This window comes from Grammomys surdaster, unplaced genomic scaffold (genome assembly GCF_004785775.1).
Source record: "Grammomys surdaster isolate TR1022 unplaced genomic scaffold, NIH_TR_1.0 125617, whole genome shotgun sequence".
In the NCBI taxonomy this organism is placed as follows: domain Eukaryota; kingdom Metazoa; phylum Chordata; class Mammalia; order Rodentia; family Muridae; genus Grammomys; species Grammomys surdaster.
In genome coordinates this window covers 662,270-676,141 of record NW_021620459.1, presented here as the reverse complement: position 1 = coordinate 676,141, position 13,872 = coordinate 662,270, and the positions used below count along the sequence as shown (strand labels likewise).

Genomic DNA, 13,872 nt, shown 5'->3' with positions numbered 1-13,872 from the left:
GTGTGCTGCGTCCTTACTCTTGAAGAAAGCACATAAAGGATTACCTTCTGTTAACATTTCGAAAGGATGAAGAAAGTGCTTAGATATTTTAAAGAAAAAATACAAAATTATTGGTTCATTAATCCAAACTAGTAAATAGTATTTTGGTTTGCTTCTTTGAGAGAGTATCCTTATCCATAGCCCCCATTGAATTGGGTCTCCCAGTCCTGTCCCAGCTTCAAGTGCCAGGGTTAGGCATGTTCCCAGTACCCAGCTCAGGATGCAGTTTTTATTTTGGGTTGTTTTGTTTTGTTTGTTTTACTCTTGTTACTGTTTTTTTTTATCCTTGTATTCTGTGTGTGTGTTGTTTTGTTTTATATTTACTTTCTTTTCATGTGTATGAGTATTTTGCCTGCATGTTGTCTATACACTGTGTTTGTGCCTGTGACGGCCAGAAGAGGGCATTGGATCCCCTAGAACTGGAGTCACAGGCATTTGAGCTGCCATGTGGGTTCTGAGGATGGAACTCGATCCTCTGGAAGAGCAGCCAGTGCTCCTAACCACAGAGCCATCTCTCCAACGCCAGTAAATGTTTTAAACCTTCTGTAATTGACACTGTAAAGTACTAGAGAAGGTAATTTTTATGACATTTGAAATATCATCACAGTAAATTTACATCACATAAATTAGTCATTTCAGATTCTAAGACTCAAGTTCGTGTTCTCATTTCCCGTTGGACAAGAATCATTGCTTGTTTTCTGATTTCCCATTTTCTTTGAAATACTAAAATACTAACTAGATTATGGATTCTAGGAATGTTTTCCATGGGGCTTTTTTTTATTCCATACTTGCATGCATGTGGGTGAATGTTACGTATAGATGCAGATGTCCACATCCATATATAGAGATCAAGGCTGGCTGGTGCCTCTTGTGTAGTCTGGTAGACCTAGTCTATTCCTTCTGAAGAGTTCTCGAAGGCAGGCATCCCTACCACATACACTTGGCTGTTGTGGGGTCCATATAACATGTCTTTGACTCTCCTTGTGTGCAGGCTGGACTCTGTGAGGCTGAGCAGGAGCAGATGAGGAAGATCCTCTACCAGAAGGAATCTAACTACAACAGACTGAAGAGGGCCAAGATGGACAAGTCCATGTTTGTGAAAATCAAAACTCTGGGCATTGGTGCCTTTGGAGAAGTGTGCCTTGCCTGTAAGGTGGATACTCATGCTCTATATGCCATGAAGACTCTGAGGAAAAAAGATGTCCTGAACCGGAATCAAGTGGCCCATGTCAAGGCTGAGAGGGACATCCTGGCTGAAGCAGACAATGAGTGGGTGGTCAAACTCTACTATTCCTTCCAGGACAAGGACAGTCTGTACTTTGTGATGGACTACATACCTGGCGGGGATATGATGAGCCTGCTGATCCGAATGGAGGTCTTCCCTGAACACCTGGCCCGCTTCTACATTGCAGAGTTGACTCTAGCCATTGAGAGTGTTCATAAGATGGGCTTCATCCACAGGGACATCAAGCCTGACAACATCTTGATTGACCTGGATGGTCACATTAAGCTAACTGATTTTGGCCTCTGCACTGGATTCAGGTGGACTCACAATTCCAAGTACTACCAGAAAGGTACTGCTTCAGGCCTACTGTGTGCTCCTCCTACACACACACACACACACACACACACACACACACACACACGGGACAGCCGCTCCAGGCAGCTGTGTAGTCCTCATGGCACCTTCTCATTTCACAGTGATCTGTTGCTTGTTACTGTAACTTGGTGTAGCATACTTCTCTTCATAAAGGAGTGGTAGGACATGCATGAGGGCGTTTTCTTTGTTAGTGGACTTCCTTAGCTTTGATTTTAAACAAAACAAAACAAAAAAAAAAACACCATACTACCCTATTAAAAGAAACCTTGAAAAAGAAATCTCAAGGTTCCTGGAGTAGTTGCCCAGTAAAAGCTACCTGACTGGCATGTAGAAGGCTCTGGGTCTGTCAGTGGAGAGGAATTGACCAGAATCATGTTTCTCTTTTAAGCTATGGATTTGCTGCAGTGTTGAATATCAAATTCATGTTCTTTTCTATCACTTCACCTTCTCCCCAATAAAGGGAACCACGTTAGACAGGACAGCATGGAGCCTGGTGACCTCTGGGATGATGTTTCCAACTGTCGTTGTGGAGACAGGTTAAAGACCCTGGAGCAGAGAGCACAGAAGCAGCACCAGAGGTGCCTGGCACATTCTCTGGTTGGGACACCAAATTACATCGCTCCTGAGGTGCTTCTCCGCAAAGGTATGCAGCCCACTGCCCTCCTTAGTTCACTGCCCAGTTTTGTAATTCAGTATGTATTCTTATTACATGTTTGCATCTACCTCAGCCTGCGAGCTTAGTGGCTTCCCTAGCAACCAGGCTCCATCATGGTACTTCTGATCTGGAAGGGCCTTTTTTTCACTATGATTAAGCCAGTATTTCCTCACCCTCTACCTGGGGACCTTGGGTTATGGGCTTTTCACTTCAGATCCAAGGGAATGACTCTCAAACTAACTGGCCTTTTCAGGGTCAGCTAGGGGCTAGAAAGATGGTTCACTGGTTGCCCTTGCATAATACACAGGCTTAATCTCCATCAGGGAGCACCTATATTGTTGTTCCTAACTGTCTAACTCCAGTTCCAGGGGTGATACAATGCACTCATCTGGCCTCGACAGGCACTAAACACACATGGCACACACACAAACAGGTAAAACACCCATACTCATAAAAACAAGTTAGTTAACGTCAAACAAATACAGTGTGAGCTGATGAAACTCTCTGGGGCTGTAGGGCTATGGCCTTCCCTGGCCTATCATTTCCAAGCTCTGCTTGCTTCTCTCCTCCAGGCTGGGTTACTCCATGTCTGGCACACAAATTAATTCTCCCTGTCAGGCCCAAAACCTTAATAGGGATCAGATTAATACTTGATGACGAAATTGGTTTCCTGGATAGATGGTCTGGACACACTATTCACTTCAGAACTTTGTGGTCTGTAGTAACAGTAGTCATCAGCTTGACCTTGTAGTTAATCCAGACATAGAGAGTCTTTTTGTTCATATTACACTGATGTCTTTAGACCTAGTTCAGCCAGGTTCAGGATGAGGTTTTCTGTCAGCATGGTGGTCTGATGTAGGCTATTGATCCTCTCAGCTCACATATACAAAGGTGTCTCCTCAGAGCTTATAAATGCTAATTCTGGTGCCCAGGAGTTCTGTAAGAACCATGGGCTGGAATTATTCTGCAGTCATCAGTCCTAGGAGGGCTGATGAAGACAGAGTCCAAAGCTTTAACTAGCTGCTTCTGTTCCAGAGTTTATTAACACGTGGCTGGAACAGTGGGAAAGCATCATAGACAAATGCACCTGTTCCACAGCCTCCCACAGGCCTGATCACCACAGGTGGGAGCTCTGGGAGCACACAGGTGTCCACTGCCATAGTGGCTACCTACTTTTGTTTATTTTTGTTTTTGAGACAGAGTCTACCTAGTCTCCATGTTCTTCAACATCATTTCAAACTGATTTATAAACTTCCCTAAGAAGCCATCTGCTTTCTGCACCTGCCACATAACCAGTGAATAGAGCATTGCCCAACCTGAGTTCAGTCCCTGAGATCCATATGGTGGAAGGAAGGAACAACTCCCACAAATTGTCCTTTGACCCCCAACATATGTCATAGCACACACTCCCACTCAGAGTCATATGAAACGCTAATTGCTAAGTCTCATTTCTTACTATAAAAACATCCTGTGTTTATGAAGAGCAGTGATTAAAAATCAGAAAATCCAAGTGTCTGTTGCCTGTGATATCTAGTAGCACCTTTGTGTGAGCCCATTGGAGTGGCTAGTCTGAGCCCCCTGCCTGAGGACATGGTCTTAGTAGCACAGAGCTAGAGCTACCTCTGAGCCTTCTCACTCCCTCCTCCTCAGTCTAGACACCCAGGACTTGAGGGAGCCTGTATGAGTGATTGAGGGGTGCTGTCTTTCAGGGTACACTCAGCTCTGTGACTGGTGGAGTGTCGGTGTGATTCTTTTTGAGATGCTGGTTGGGCAGCCACCTTTCTTGGCACCTACCCCCACAGAAACCCAGCTGAAGGTAAGCTTCACAACATGTCGTTGTGTTATGTGTGTGTCCGTATGATGCAGTGCGCCTTTCCAGACCCTCAGACAGGTTTGGACCTCTTACTCCATGTAGACTAGAAATGGCAGTTATTTATAGTGGGGTTTTCCAAAGAAAGAGTCTCTTATTTTTTTTACTAAACTTTTGAATTATTGATAATAAAACAACAAAGCTGGACGTGAGTTTTAATGTATTTATATACCTGTAATTTTACATAAACCATTGCTATCTCTCTGTCCTCTTGTTATTTCCAAGCAGGAGTAACAGGCACTGAGATGCAGTGGTGGCTGCAGTCAGCTCCCTGCCTAGCCTGCCCTGCAGAGAACAGTCAGCCCTGTGGCCTGAGAAGCCTGGTGCGTATTCAGATGCCGTGCCATTGTGGCTGTACTGACCAGCTAGGTGGTCAGGCTAGCTGTGTGTATTCCCAGTACTCACAGAAAACAGTTGGATCTATCAGTTAGTCTCTCGGTAGCTCATTAGATTCACAGCGTTTGCTATGAATCCTTATTGAGAGTTAAGCTGAAAAGCCCAACTCTTTGGTTAGTGGATTTACAGAAGCAGAATTCTAGGGATGTTTTTTGGTTTTGTTTTTTAATCCAGATCAGTCTATGGTAGAGCATAAGAAACTTTGAATCAGCCAGGTGGTAGTGATGCATGCCTTTAATCACAGCACGTAGGAGGTAGAGGCTGATGGATCTCTGAGTTCAAGGCCACCCTGGTCTACAGAGCAAGTTCTAGGATGGCCAGGGCTACACAGAGAAACCCTGTCTTGGGGGGGCAAAAAAGAAACTGAGTAAAAACTCAGATCAACTGAACAATACAGTTGGTTTTTGCATTTTCTGCTTACTAGTTAAATTGCTGAACCATTCACTAATTTGCCTGTATGATAGTAAGCCAGATTATTTTTTTATTGTGGGAAAATAGATATGACATGAAATTTACATTCAACTATTTTGAAGTGTGTGGTCTGTTGGCCTTAAGTGTGTTCACACAGGGCTGTTCTGGATGTTTCATCTCACATAGAAACTTTGTACCCATTAAACAACTGCTCCATCCCTCTCCCTGGCCACTTAGACCCTGTCTCAGAAGTAGGCCAAATGCCTCTGATATGGAGTTGTACTCTTTTCTATCCTACCTGCCGTCTTTCACTTAGCATGCTGTCCTCAGCGTTCATCCTGCTTATGTGTGTGGACTTCTTTCCTCTTAAGACTGAATTGCAGCCTTTTCAATATGTGCCCCGTGTTTTGATTATTCGTTCTTTGGTTGGTGGGTGACTGGATGTCTTCTGCCCTTTGGCTACTGTGAGTAGGGCTGCTGTGCACACAGGGCCTAAGCCCTCTGTTTCAAGCCCTCCTCACAGTCATTACAATTCTGTTTCCCTCCTAGAACTGCCAAACTGTTAAGAACAACCACACTATTTTATATAATGTATGTACTCAGTCTTCCTATTTTGTTTTTGTTTTTCCTGAGACAGTCTCACTAAATGTGTGATCTCAGAATTGAGGAGACTTCTTACTGTCTCGGTCTCCTTAATTCTGAGATTGCACATTTGAACCATTCACTCCACTGGTGTATGAGGGCTCGCTCCATTTATCCTCCATCTTTGCCACCACTTACTAGTGTGCATCTGCCTTGGCTTCCTGAGTGCTGAGTTTGCAGACATGCATTACCACATCCAGCCCCATCACCTTTCTTGGAATAGCTGTTATCCTCAAGGGTAGGGTTGGGACGTGTCACTGCAGCTTTAGTCCGTGATCATCAAAGATACTGAGCATGTGTTCCTGTATTCATTTACCATTTGTGTGTTTTTATAGAAATGCTTACCCTTTTTGGAAAATTCAGATCATTTGTTGGAGTTCTTTATGCATTCTTAATGTTAAGTCCTTTATAGGCGTATGCTTGGCAGACACAGTGTATTTTATGGGTAGCATCTTCACTCTTAGTAACTTAAGTTAGTGAAGTCCCAGTTGTGTACCCCTGATTGACCAGACTGGCCTTAAGCTTTGTGGCTGGCCTGCCCTGCTTCTGAGGTGCTAAGGGCACTGGATGTGTACCACCACACATGGCACAACAGTTTACGATGTTCATGAAATCCAATGTACTCTTTCTTTCTTGCTGGTGTCTTGGTATCCAGGAAGACCTAGGTCACGTTTTGTAGTTTTATCCCTTTAAAACATTTACTATAGATGAAACCCTCGGTCAGCAGTCAGTTATATTGTCTAGTTCCATACTGGGCCTAAGCCTGAACAATGCAGACAACCTTAGGTTTTTCTTCACAGTACACATGGCTTCATGACAGATATTTTTAATGACCACCCAGATGCGTTCAAGACCAACTGAGGTCAGTTACTGCAAAGAAAAGAAAAATCCCAAGGCAACTGGCTAGCCTTAGTAAGTACCAAATTGAGCACTGTGGTAGCCCAACAAAATCCCATTGCCATAGCTGAAGAGAAGAGAGGTTCACACTTCCTTGCATCTGAGGTCGAAGCTGTGCAGGCTCAGGACCTAGGTTGAGGGAGTTCTAACAGCAGCTCTGCTTCCCACAGGTGATCAACTGGGAGAGCACTCTGCACATCCCCACGCAGGTGAAGCTCAGCGCCGAGGCCCGAGACCTCATCACCAAGCTGTGCTGCGCGGCCGACTGCCGCCTGGGCAGGGATGGGGCAGATGACCTCAAGGCACACCCGTTCTTCAGCACCATCGACTTTTCCCGTGACATCCGAAAGCAGCCAGCGCCCTACGTCCCCACCATCAGCCACCCCATGGACACCTCCAATTTTGACCCAGTGGATGAAGAAAGCCCCTGGCACGAGGCCAGCGGAGAAAGTGCCAAGGCATGGGACACGCTGGCATCCCCCAACGGCAAGCATCCAGAGCACGCCTTCTACGAGTTCACCTTCCGCAGGTTCTTCGATGACAATGGCTATCCCTTCCGGTGCCCGAAGCCCTCAGAGCCTGCTGAGAGCGCAGACCCAGGGGATGCAGAGTTAGGAGGTGCGGCTGAGGGCTGCCAGCCGGTGTACGTGTAAGCGGCCGTGGGCCAGGTTAATCACAACTCGAGGAAACTCCAAATGAGAATTTTTTCAAAAGACATAAACTCAAGCTTAGGAATCCTTCATTTTTAGTTCTGGTTAATGGGCAACAGGAAGGGTCACCATGACTTCAAGTTAGCCCTTTGAGGACCTTCACTGCATTAAAACAATATTTTTAAAAATTTAGTACAGTATGGAAAGAGCACTTATTTTATGGATACCCATTTTTTTTCTTACTAAATTATAAGGACTGACTTTGACAAACCATGCTGCTGTTATTTCCATTTGTGTTGTATCTGATAGCACTTGTCCACATTTAGAAAAGGAAGAGCTGAAGACCGTGTGGTAAGAAGTTGTGCAATAAGAGAGAATGAGACGGAGCTCTGCCCAAGTCACAAGGACTGTTTATCTACACAGTGGCTTTGTTTTGTATTTTCCCACATTTCAAATTGTGACGTAATATTTAAAAGCTGCTTTTGTGTTTTTTTTCCTTTGCATATTATAGTTCCTAGGAAGAGTGAGCGGAGAGATGGTGGGCGTGGCTCCGGTGTCTGGTGTGGAGAGCACTGCATGAGCAGAGGTTTCTAGTATAAAATTACCGTATCTTGCCATTCACAGCAGGTCCTGTGAATACGTGTTTAAATGAGGTATTCTAGACAGTGTGCTGATAATGTATTGTGTGGGTGATGATTGTAGCGCTTATTGTTAAAGAAATGCATATGTATAACTGAAGAGTGATTTTTTTTTTATGTGTGTGTCTTGGATATGACTGGGTTCTTTGAGAGGCAAATGTAAACATTTGTCATATATAAAACACATCAAAAGGGATTAAATCAGCTATGCCAAAACATTGGGCGTAATGATAGCGTTTTGTCCATTTCTCTAGTCCAGTATGCTGTCAGGCGTGGTGTGGAAGCTAGACCTGGCCTGCTACTTCACTGCTTCACAAACAGGGTTCCTGCAGCAAAAGGGGATGCCAGGGTTGTGCTTCCTGCTTTCTCAGCCAACCAGGAGGCTCCATGAAACTCAGTCCTCCAGGCCTCTTTCATGTGTGAGGTATCTGTCACATTTCAATGTGGCTTAATACGTTTTTCTAACTTTGTGAAAAGAAAAAAGATTCTTTGAAGTGACATTGGAGTACAAAACCAAGCCATACTTTTTTCTTAGACATATAGGTGTGTATATAACTATAGATAAACACACAAAATATTTCTTATTTCAAATTAGTACGCTTCCTACTTACGGTGATTTATATTTGAGTACATTCAATTTCTTTTTGCTTTTTAAAGGATGGAACGCATCACATTTTCATTTTACTATTCCACATATTTTCATTGAGGTTCTTAACACAGTGTATCCGTTACTTAGTATGTATCTAGGCAGAAACACTTACAAATTTACCTATGTCTAAGAAACATTCCCGTGTCCTGGTTTACATTTGTATGAATGGCATATTCTGAAGTCTGCTGTGCTTGTATTGTGACTTACAGTATTCTTGCTATTTTGTAGTAATGCCATGTTATTTACAGCGCTCTGACATAGTTTCATGTGGTAGGTTCTTTCTCAGGAACTCAATTTAACTATTATTTATTGATATATCATTGCCTTTGAAAGCTTCTACTGGCACAATTTATTATTAAAACTTTAAACTCCAGTCTCTTTGTGGTGTGTTGTTGGAATTTGTAAGCTCTTACATAATCAGCATGTGGGGCTTCCCACACTTCCCTGATGATTTACCTACAGCCAGGTTTCTAACATGAGAGGACAGAGTCTAAATCAACCTGAGATCAATAGTATAACATCATCTATAAACTGGGGATAAAATATATCTGCTTAGGGTTTTGAATGGATTTTGATTCAAATACAGGTGACAGGTGATAAACTCAAGGGTCCAAGCTATCAAGGGATAGCTGCAAGTCCACCTGTGTCTTTATGACAACCATGGAAGAGGGACACCCTAGGGTTTGAATATGTGGTGTCCCTTCAAGCTATTGGTGCTGTAAGTAGTAACCTTAACCCAGGGCTTAAACCTTGCTGGATTCATTCACGGTATTGGAGGTGGTAGGAAGTAGGTCAGGTGTAGCATGAAGTCCCTGGGGATACACGCCTTGCCCTGGCCTTTCCTAGCTCTGCTCTCTGTCCATTGTAGAGTACTTGTTTTGGTGGGTGATCAGCCTCACCTCAGGCCCACACATGGAAATCTCAGGTCTTCCCTCCTTTAAATCAGCTTTACTTGTCTCACTAGGGAAACGATTACTGACAAAAGCTTGCAGCCTTTTGTTGGAAACAGTGATTGGTTTACACTGGGGTAGGCTTTCTTTTCATAGATCTAGTCATATGGCCAGGGCTATACAGAGAAACCCTGTCTTGAAAAACCAAACCAAAAAAAAAAAAAAGAAAGAAAAAAAGGAAGGAAGGAAGGAAGGAAGGAAGAAAGGAAGAAAGAAAGAAGAAAATGAAAGAAGCCGGGCGGTGGTGGCGCATGCCTTTAATCCCAGCACTTGGGAGGCAGAGGCAGGCAGATTTCTGAGTTCGAGAGTTCGAAGCTAGCCTGGTCTACAGAGTGAGTTCCAGGACAGCCAGGGCTACACAGAGAAACCCTGTCTCGAAAAACCAAACCCAAGAAAGGAAGAAAGAAAGAAAGAAAGAAAGAAAGAAAGAAAGAAAGAAAGAAAGAAAGAAAGAAAGAAAGAAAGGGAGAGAGAGGGAGGGAGGGAGGGAGGGAGAGAAAGAGAGAGAGAGAGAGAGAGAGAGACACTAGCTTATTTTTAACCTGCCTTACTGGCTCCGTGGCTGGGCTCTTCTTAAGCCTTCCGCAGCTGGCGTGCTCTTCCCTTTACTCCTACCTCAACACCTCTAAATCTCAGCTTGTTGCCTGGTTACCTTCTGTGAAGCCCATTGGTCTTGCTGCCCAAGATGCTTTCAGGCTGCCCTTTTGTGGACCACTTTCCCGTTTTGCATACATTTTGAAAGATCTCCCCTGTAGCTCCGAGTCTGTTCCACCTCTCTACCCCAAGTATCTCGATTCTTCTCTCTTGTAGCCTGCAGGAACCTGGAAGTCCTACCTCTTTTTTTCCCCCGCCCAGCTATTGGCCACTAGCATCTTTATTGATTCAGCATCAGAACCACTCCTCAATGATGGGTCCTAGCAGCTATCCCAGCATGGAAACTCTCTTTCTTAGCAATGCTGAGCTGGAGCCCAAGGCCTAATGCTGAGATTGAACAATAGGCAAGTGCTACACTACCGTGAAGCTACATCCCCCAACTCTTCATTCTGTATTGTTACTGCATAGTATTTTATTACGGTTTTAGAAACAACCTCCTTGTATTGACTTTCAGTAACTTGGGTTTGTTTATTTTGAGACAGGCCCTCACCATATAACCTTGGGTGTCTATGAACTTGCTATGTAGAGCAAGCTGGTCTCAGACTCACAGAGATGGCACTTACCTCTGCTTCCCAAATGCTGGGATTAAAGATGTGTGCCAGCCAGGATGGCCTTGGTTTTTGAGGAACCTCTATACTGATTCCCACAGAGGGTGTACAAACTTAACATTCCCACCACCAAAGATAAACATTCCTTCTTCTACATCCTTGTACCCCTCAAGCTATTGATGCTGAGAGGAGTAACTGGATGGTGGGGGATCTGCCTTAACCCAAGGGTGGTTAAGGGCGCTGAATGCATTTTTTTAAAAGTAATTGTTGACCAGTGCATTCTATTTATTAGCCCTTTATTGGTTGTATGATCTGGCTTTTTGCCATGGTTTGTATATGCTTGGCCCAGGGAGTGGCACTATTAGAAGCTGTGGCCCTGTTGGAGTAGGTGTGGCCTTGGCGTGGGCATGGGCTTAAGACCCTCATCCTAGCTGCCTGTGAGTATTCTGCTAGCAGCCTTCAGATGAAGATGCAGAACTCTCAGCAACCCCTGCATCATGCCTGCCTGGATGTTGTCAAGATAATGATGTTGATGATAATAGACTGGACCTCTGAACCTGTAAGCCAGCCCCAATTAAATATTGTCCTTATAAGAGTTGCCTTGCCGGGCAGTGGTGGCGCACGCCTTTAATCCCAGCACTTGAGAGGCAGAGGCAGGTGGATTTCTGAGTTTGAGGCCAGCCTGGTCTACAGAGTGAGTTCCAGGACAGCCAGGACTATACAGAGAAACCCTGTCTCGAAAAACCGAAAAATAAAAAGAGTTGCCTTGGTCATGGTGTCTTCACAACAGTAAAATCCTAACCAAGACACTTTTATTTTTTGGCATTTAATGTTATACATCCTCGGTATTAATCTAAAGTAGTTGGCAAAGATTTTTTTTTTCCATCCTGGAGCCAGACTATCTTAGTTATCTTCCATTATTGTGATGAAACACCTCAGTCAAGGCAACTTACAGAAGAAAGAGTGTATTAAGGCTTACAGGTCCTTGGAGTGGAACCTTGCTCACAGGAGTGGGAAGCTGAGGAGTCACAATTTGTGCTACAAGCCTGAAACAGAGGGCATTCCAAATGGCCTTGCCTCAGAGCCTGCCTTTAGTGACACACCTCCTCCAACAACCACACCTCAGACTCCCAAACACCAGCTGGGGACCAGTACTCAGATGCCTGGGAGTGTGGAGGACATCTCACTGGCGTGGACAGATTGTCCTGTCTCCTTTCCTGAGCTGCTCCTGCCGTAGCCTTCTGGGTGCTGAAATGGAAGTGTGCCATCACACACAGCTCTGCATGAGCTCTTGGAAAGCACATTTGGAGCAGTCTCTCCCATCTCTTGCTACTTCTCTCCAAACATTGCTCTTGCCTTCAACTTTTTTCTAGGGTTTCCATTATATCCTTAACATGGTTTTAGTGATTGATTTATCTTGATTTACTTATTTTAAATATTTTCTATTATTAACTGTATATTGTAGTCATTTTCTTATACTTTCTACCCCACCTTCTGTTTCTCAATCCATTTCTATCATAATTTTTAGATGTTGAATTTTTTTCCCCCTTCCCTTCTCCCTCTTGCTTTGGCTCCACCCACACTGGGTCCCAATTGCTCCAGGCCCTACTTACTCTAGCCCAAAGTACACCGTCACTGTCTTCAGACACCCATATGAGGGCATCAGATCTCATTACAGATGGTTGTGAACCACCATGTGGTTGCTGGGATTTGAACTCATGACCTCCTGAAGAGCAATCTGTGCTCTTAACTGCTGAACCGTCTCACCAGCCCAATGTTGAATTTTTAATAATACACTGTGGTTGTGTTTGCTCTCCCTTTAATACTTGACACCTTATTTCTTTAATTTGCATTATGGTCTTTAAACCTTCAGAGGGTTTGGTTTTGCTTTAGATTTTTTCCTTTTTTTACAGGGGTACCGGTCTCTCCCCCTCCCCTGCCACGCCCTTTCATTTCCTGTTTGATTCTCTGCATAGCATCAGCCCAGGGCCAGGCTGCTTCCAGGAATGTAAATGCCTCATCCTTCTATGGTCTGAATGAGGTTGCTTCGTAACTCTGAAAACAGCTGTCATCTCCTGAGTTCTCCTGTCTCTTTTTCCATGTTGGATCCTATTTTTGCCAGATGCCCAGTCTTCTTTTTTTAATGATTTGTGCTTGTGATTTGTGTAATGATTTGTGATTTGTGTAAAAAAAAAATTATATGATGAAAATACTCTTTTTTTTCTACCAGACTGAAAATATGCTTGGGCATAAAATTCTCAAGAGAAAAGTCAGTGTACAGCCTGAGGTCTTAGTCCTCTACCCTGCTTCCAGTGCTACAGGCATCTAAGGCTCTTCCGTTTGGTTGGTTGGTTTCTTGAACCAGTCATGTTATATAGCTGACCTCAACCTCGTGATCTCCCTGCTTTTGGCTTTAACGAGTCTCAAGACTGTGGGTGTGTGCTCTGCGTCTGTTCCTCAGACCTAGTGATTGCTTTTTTTTTTTTTTTTTTTTTTTTTTTTTCTGGTTTTCGAGACAGGGTTTCTCTGTGTAGTCCTGGCTGTCCTGGAACTCACTCTGTAGACCAGGCTGGCCTCGAACTCAGAAATCCACCTGCCTCTGCTTCCCAATGAATAAGTGTCTAGGCCAAAAGCTTTGGTTGATTTCCCAATTTAATTACTAGTTTATTCTAAGCCCTGACACATGATTGGTTACCTCTCCCCAGGTTTGTGTGGTTGTCTCCATTGTTGGAGCAAATAATCTGTGCCTATTTCCCAGAATCCTGTCTTTCTCTGCCAGATGTCTCACCTTCTAATCCTGCCTCAGATCATTGGCCATAGGCTTTTTATTGACAGGTGATGCTTCCACACAGTTTGTAAAGATTCTCTCTACAAGACTGACCAGCTCAGGTGTATCTCAGGCCCAGATTCAGGAGTTTGAATTGGTCCACCCCTCTACCTCACTGATGAACACTGGACTACATGAAGGGGTTGGTCTTTGAGATCCAAAGCTACAGGATCTCCACGACACAGGGCAACAACAGGATAGAAATCTGAGAGGAGTCCCAGTGGGGTTCCAGGATTGATAGGTGGCTGCTTTTTCTTTCTTTTCTGTGGTTACTTTTTCTGAGGAACATCTAAGATGTTCTCTTTGTGCTTCATGAAGATAGTTTTTGACAGAGATTGTTGGCTTTGTGCCTTTTCAACACTCAGAGCTCTCAACCTTCAGACCTGGGTTCTTCAGCTTTTTGAAAAGTACTGCTAAAAAAAAAAAAAAAAAAAAAAAAAAAAAAA

The 13,872-nt window shown here is 44.0% G+C and overlaps 1 protein-coding gene across 1 annotated transcript in view; it reads left to right on the top strand.

The window, feature by feature from the left end:
- Lats2 (large tumor suppressor kinase 2) overlaps positions 1-8,820 on the top strand; it is a 53,097-nt gene extending 44,277 nt beyond the window's left edge. The window contains exons 5-8 of the mRNA XM_028787223.1: positions 1,031-1,613; positions 2,100-2,282; positions 4,004-4,110; positions 6,681-8,820. Of these exons, the coding sequence (XP_028643056.1) occupies positions 1,031-1,613; positions 2,100-2,282; positions 4,004-4,110; positions 6,681-7,163 (1,356 nt within the window). The 3' untranslated portion in view covers positions 7,164-8,820. The remainder of the gene's footprint in view (positions 1-1,030; positions 1,614-2,099; positions 2,283-4,003; positions 4,111-6,680) is intronic.
- The last annotated feature ends 5,052 nt before the right edge of the window (positions 8,821-13,872 follow it).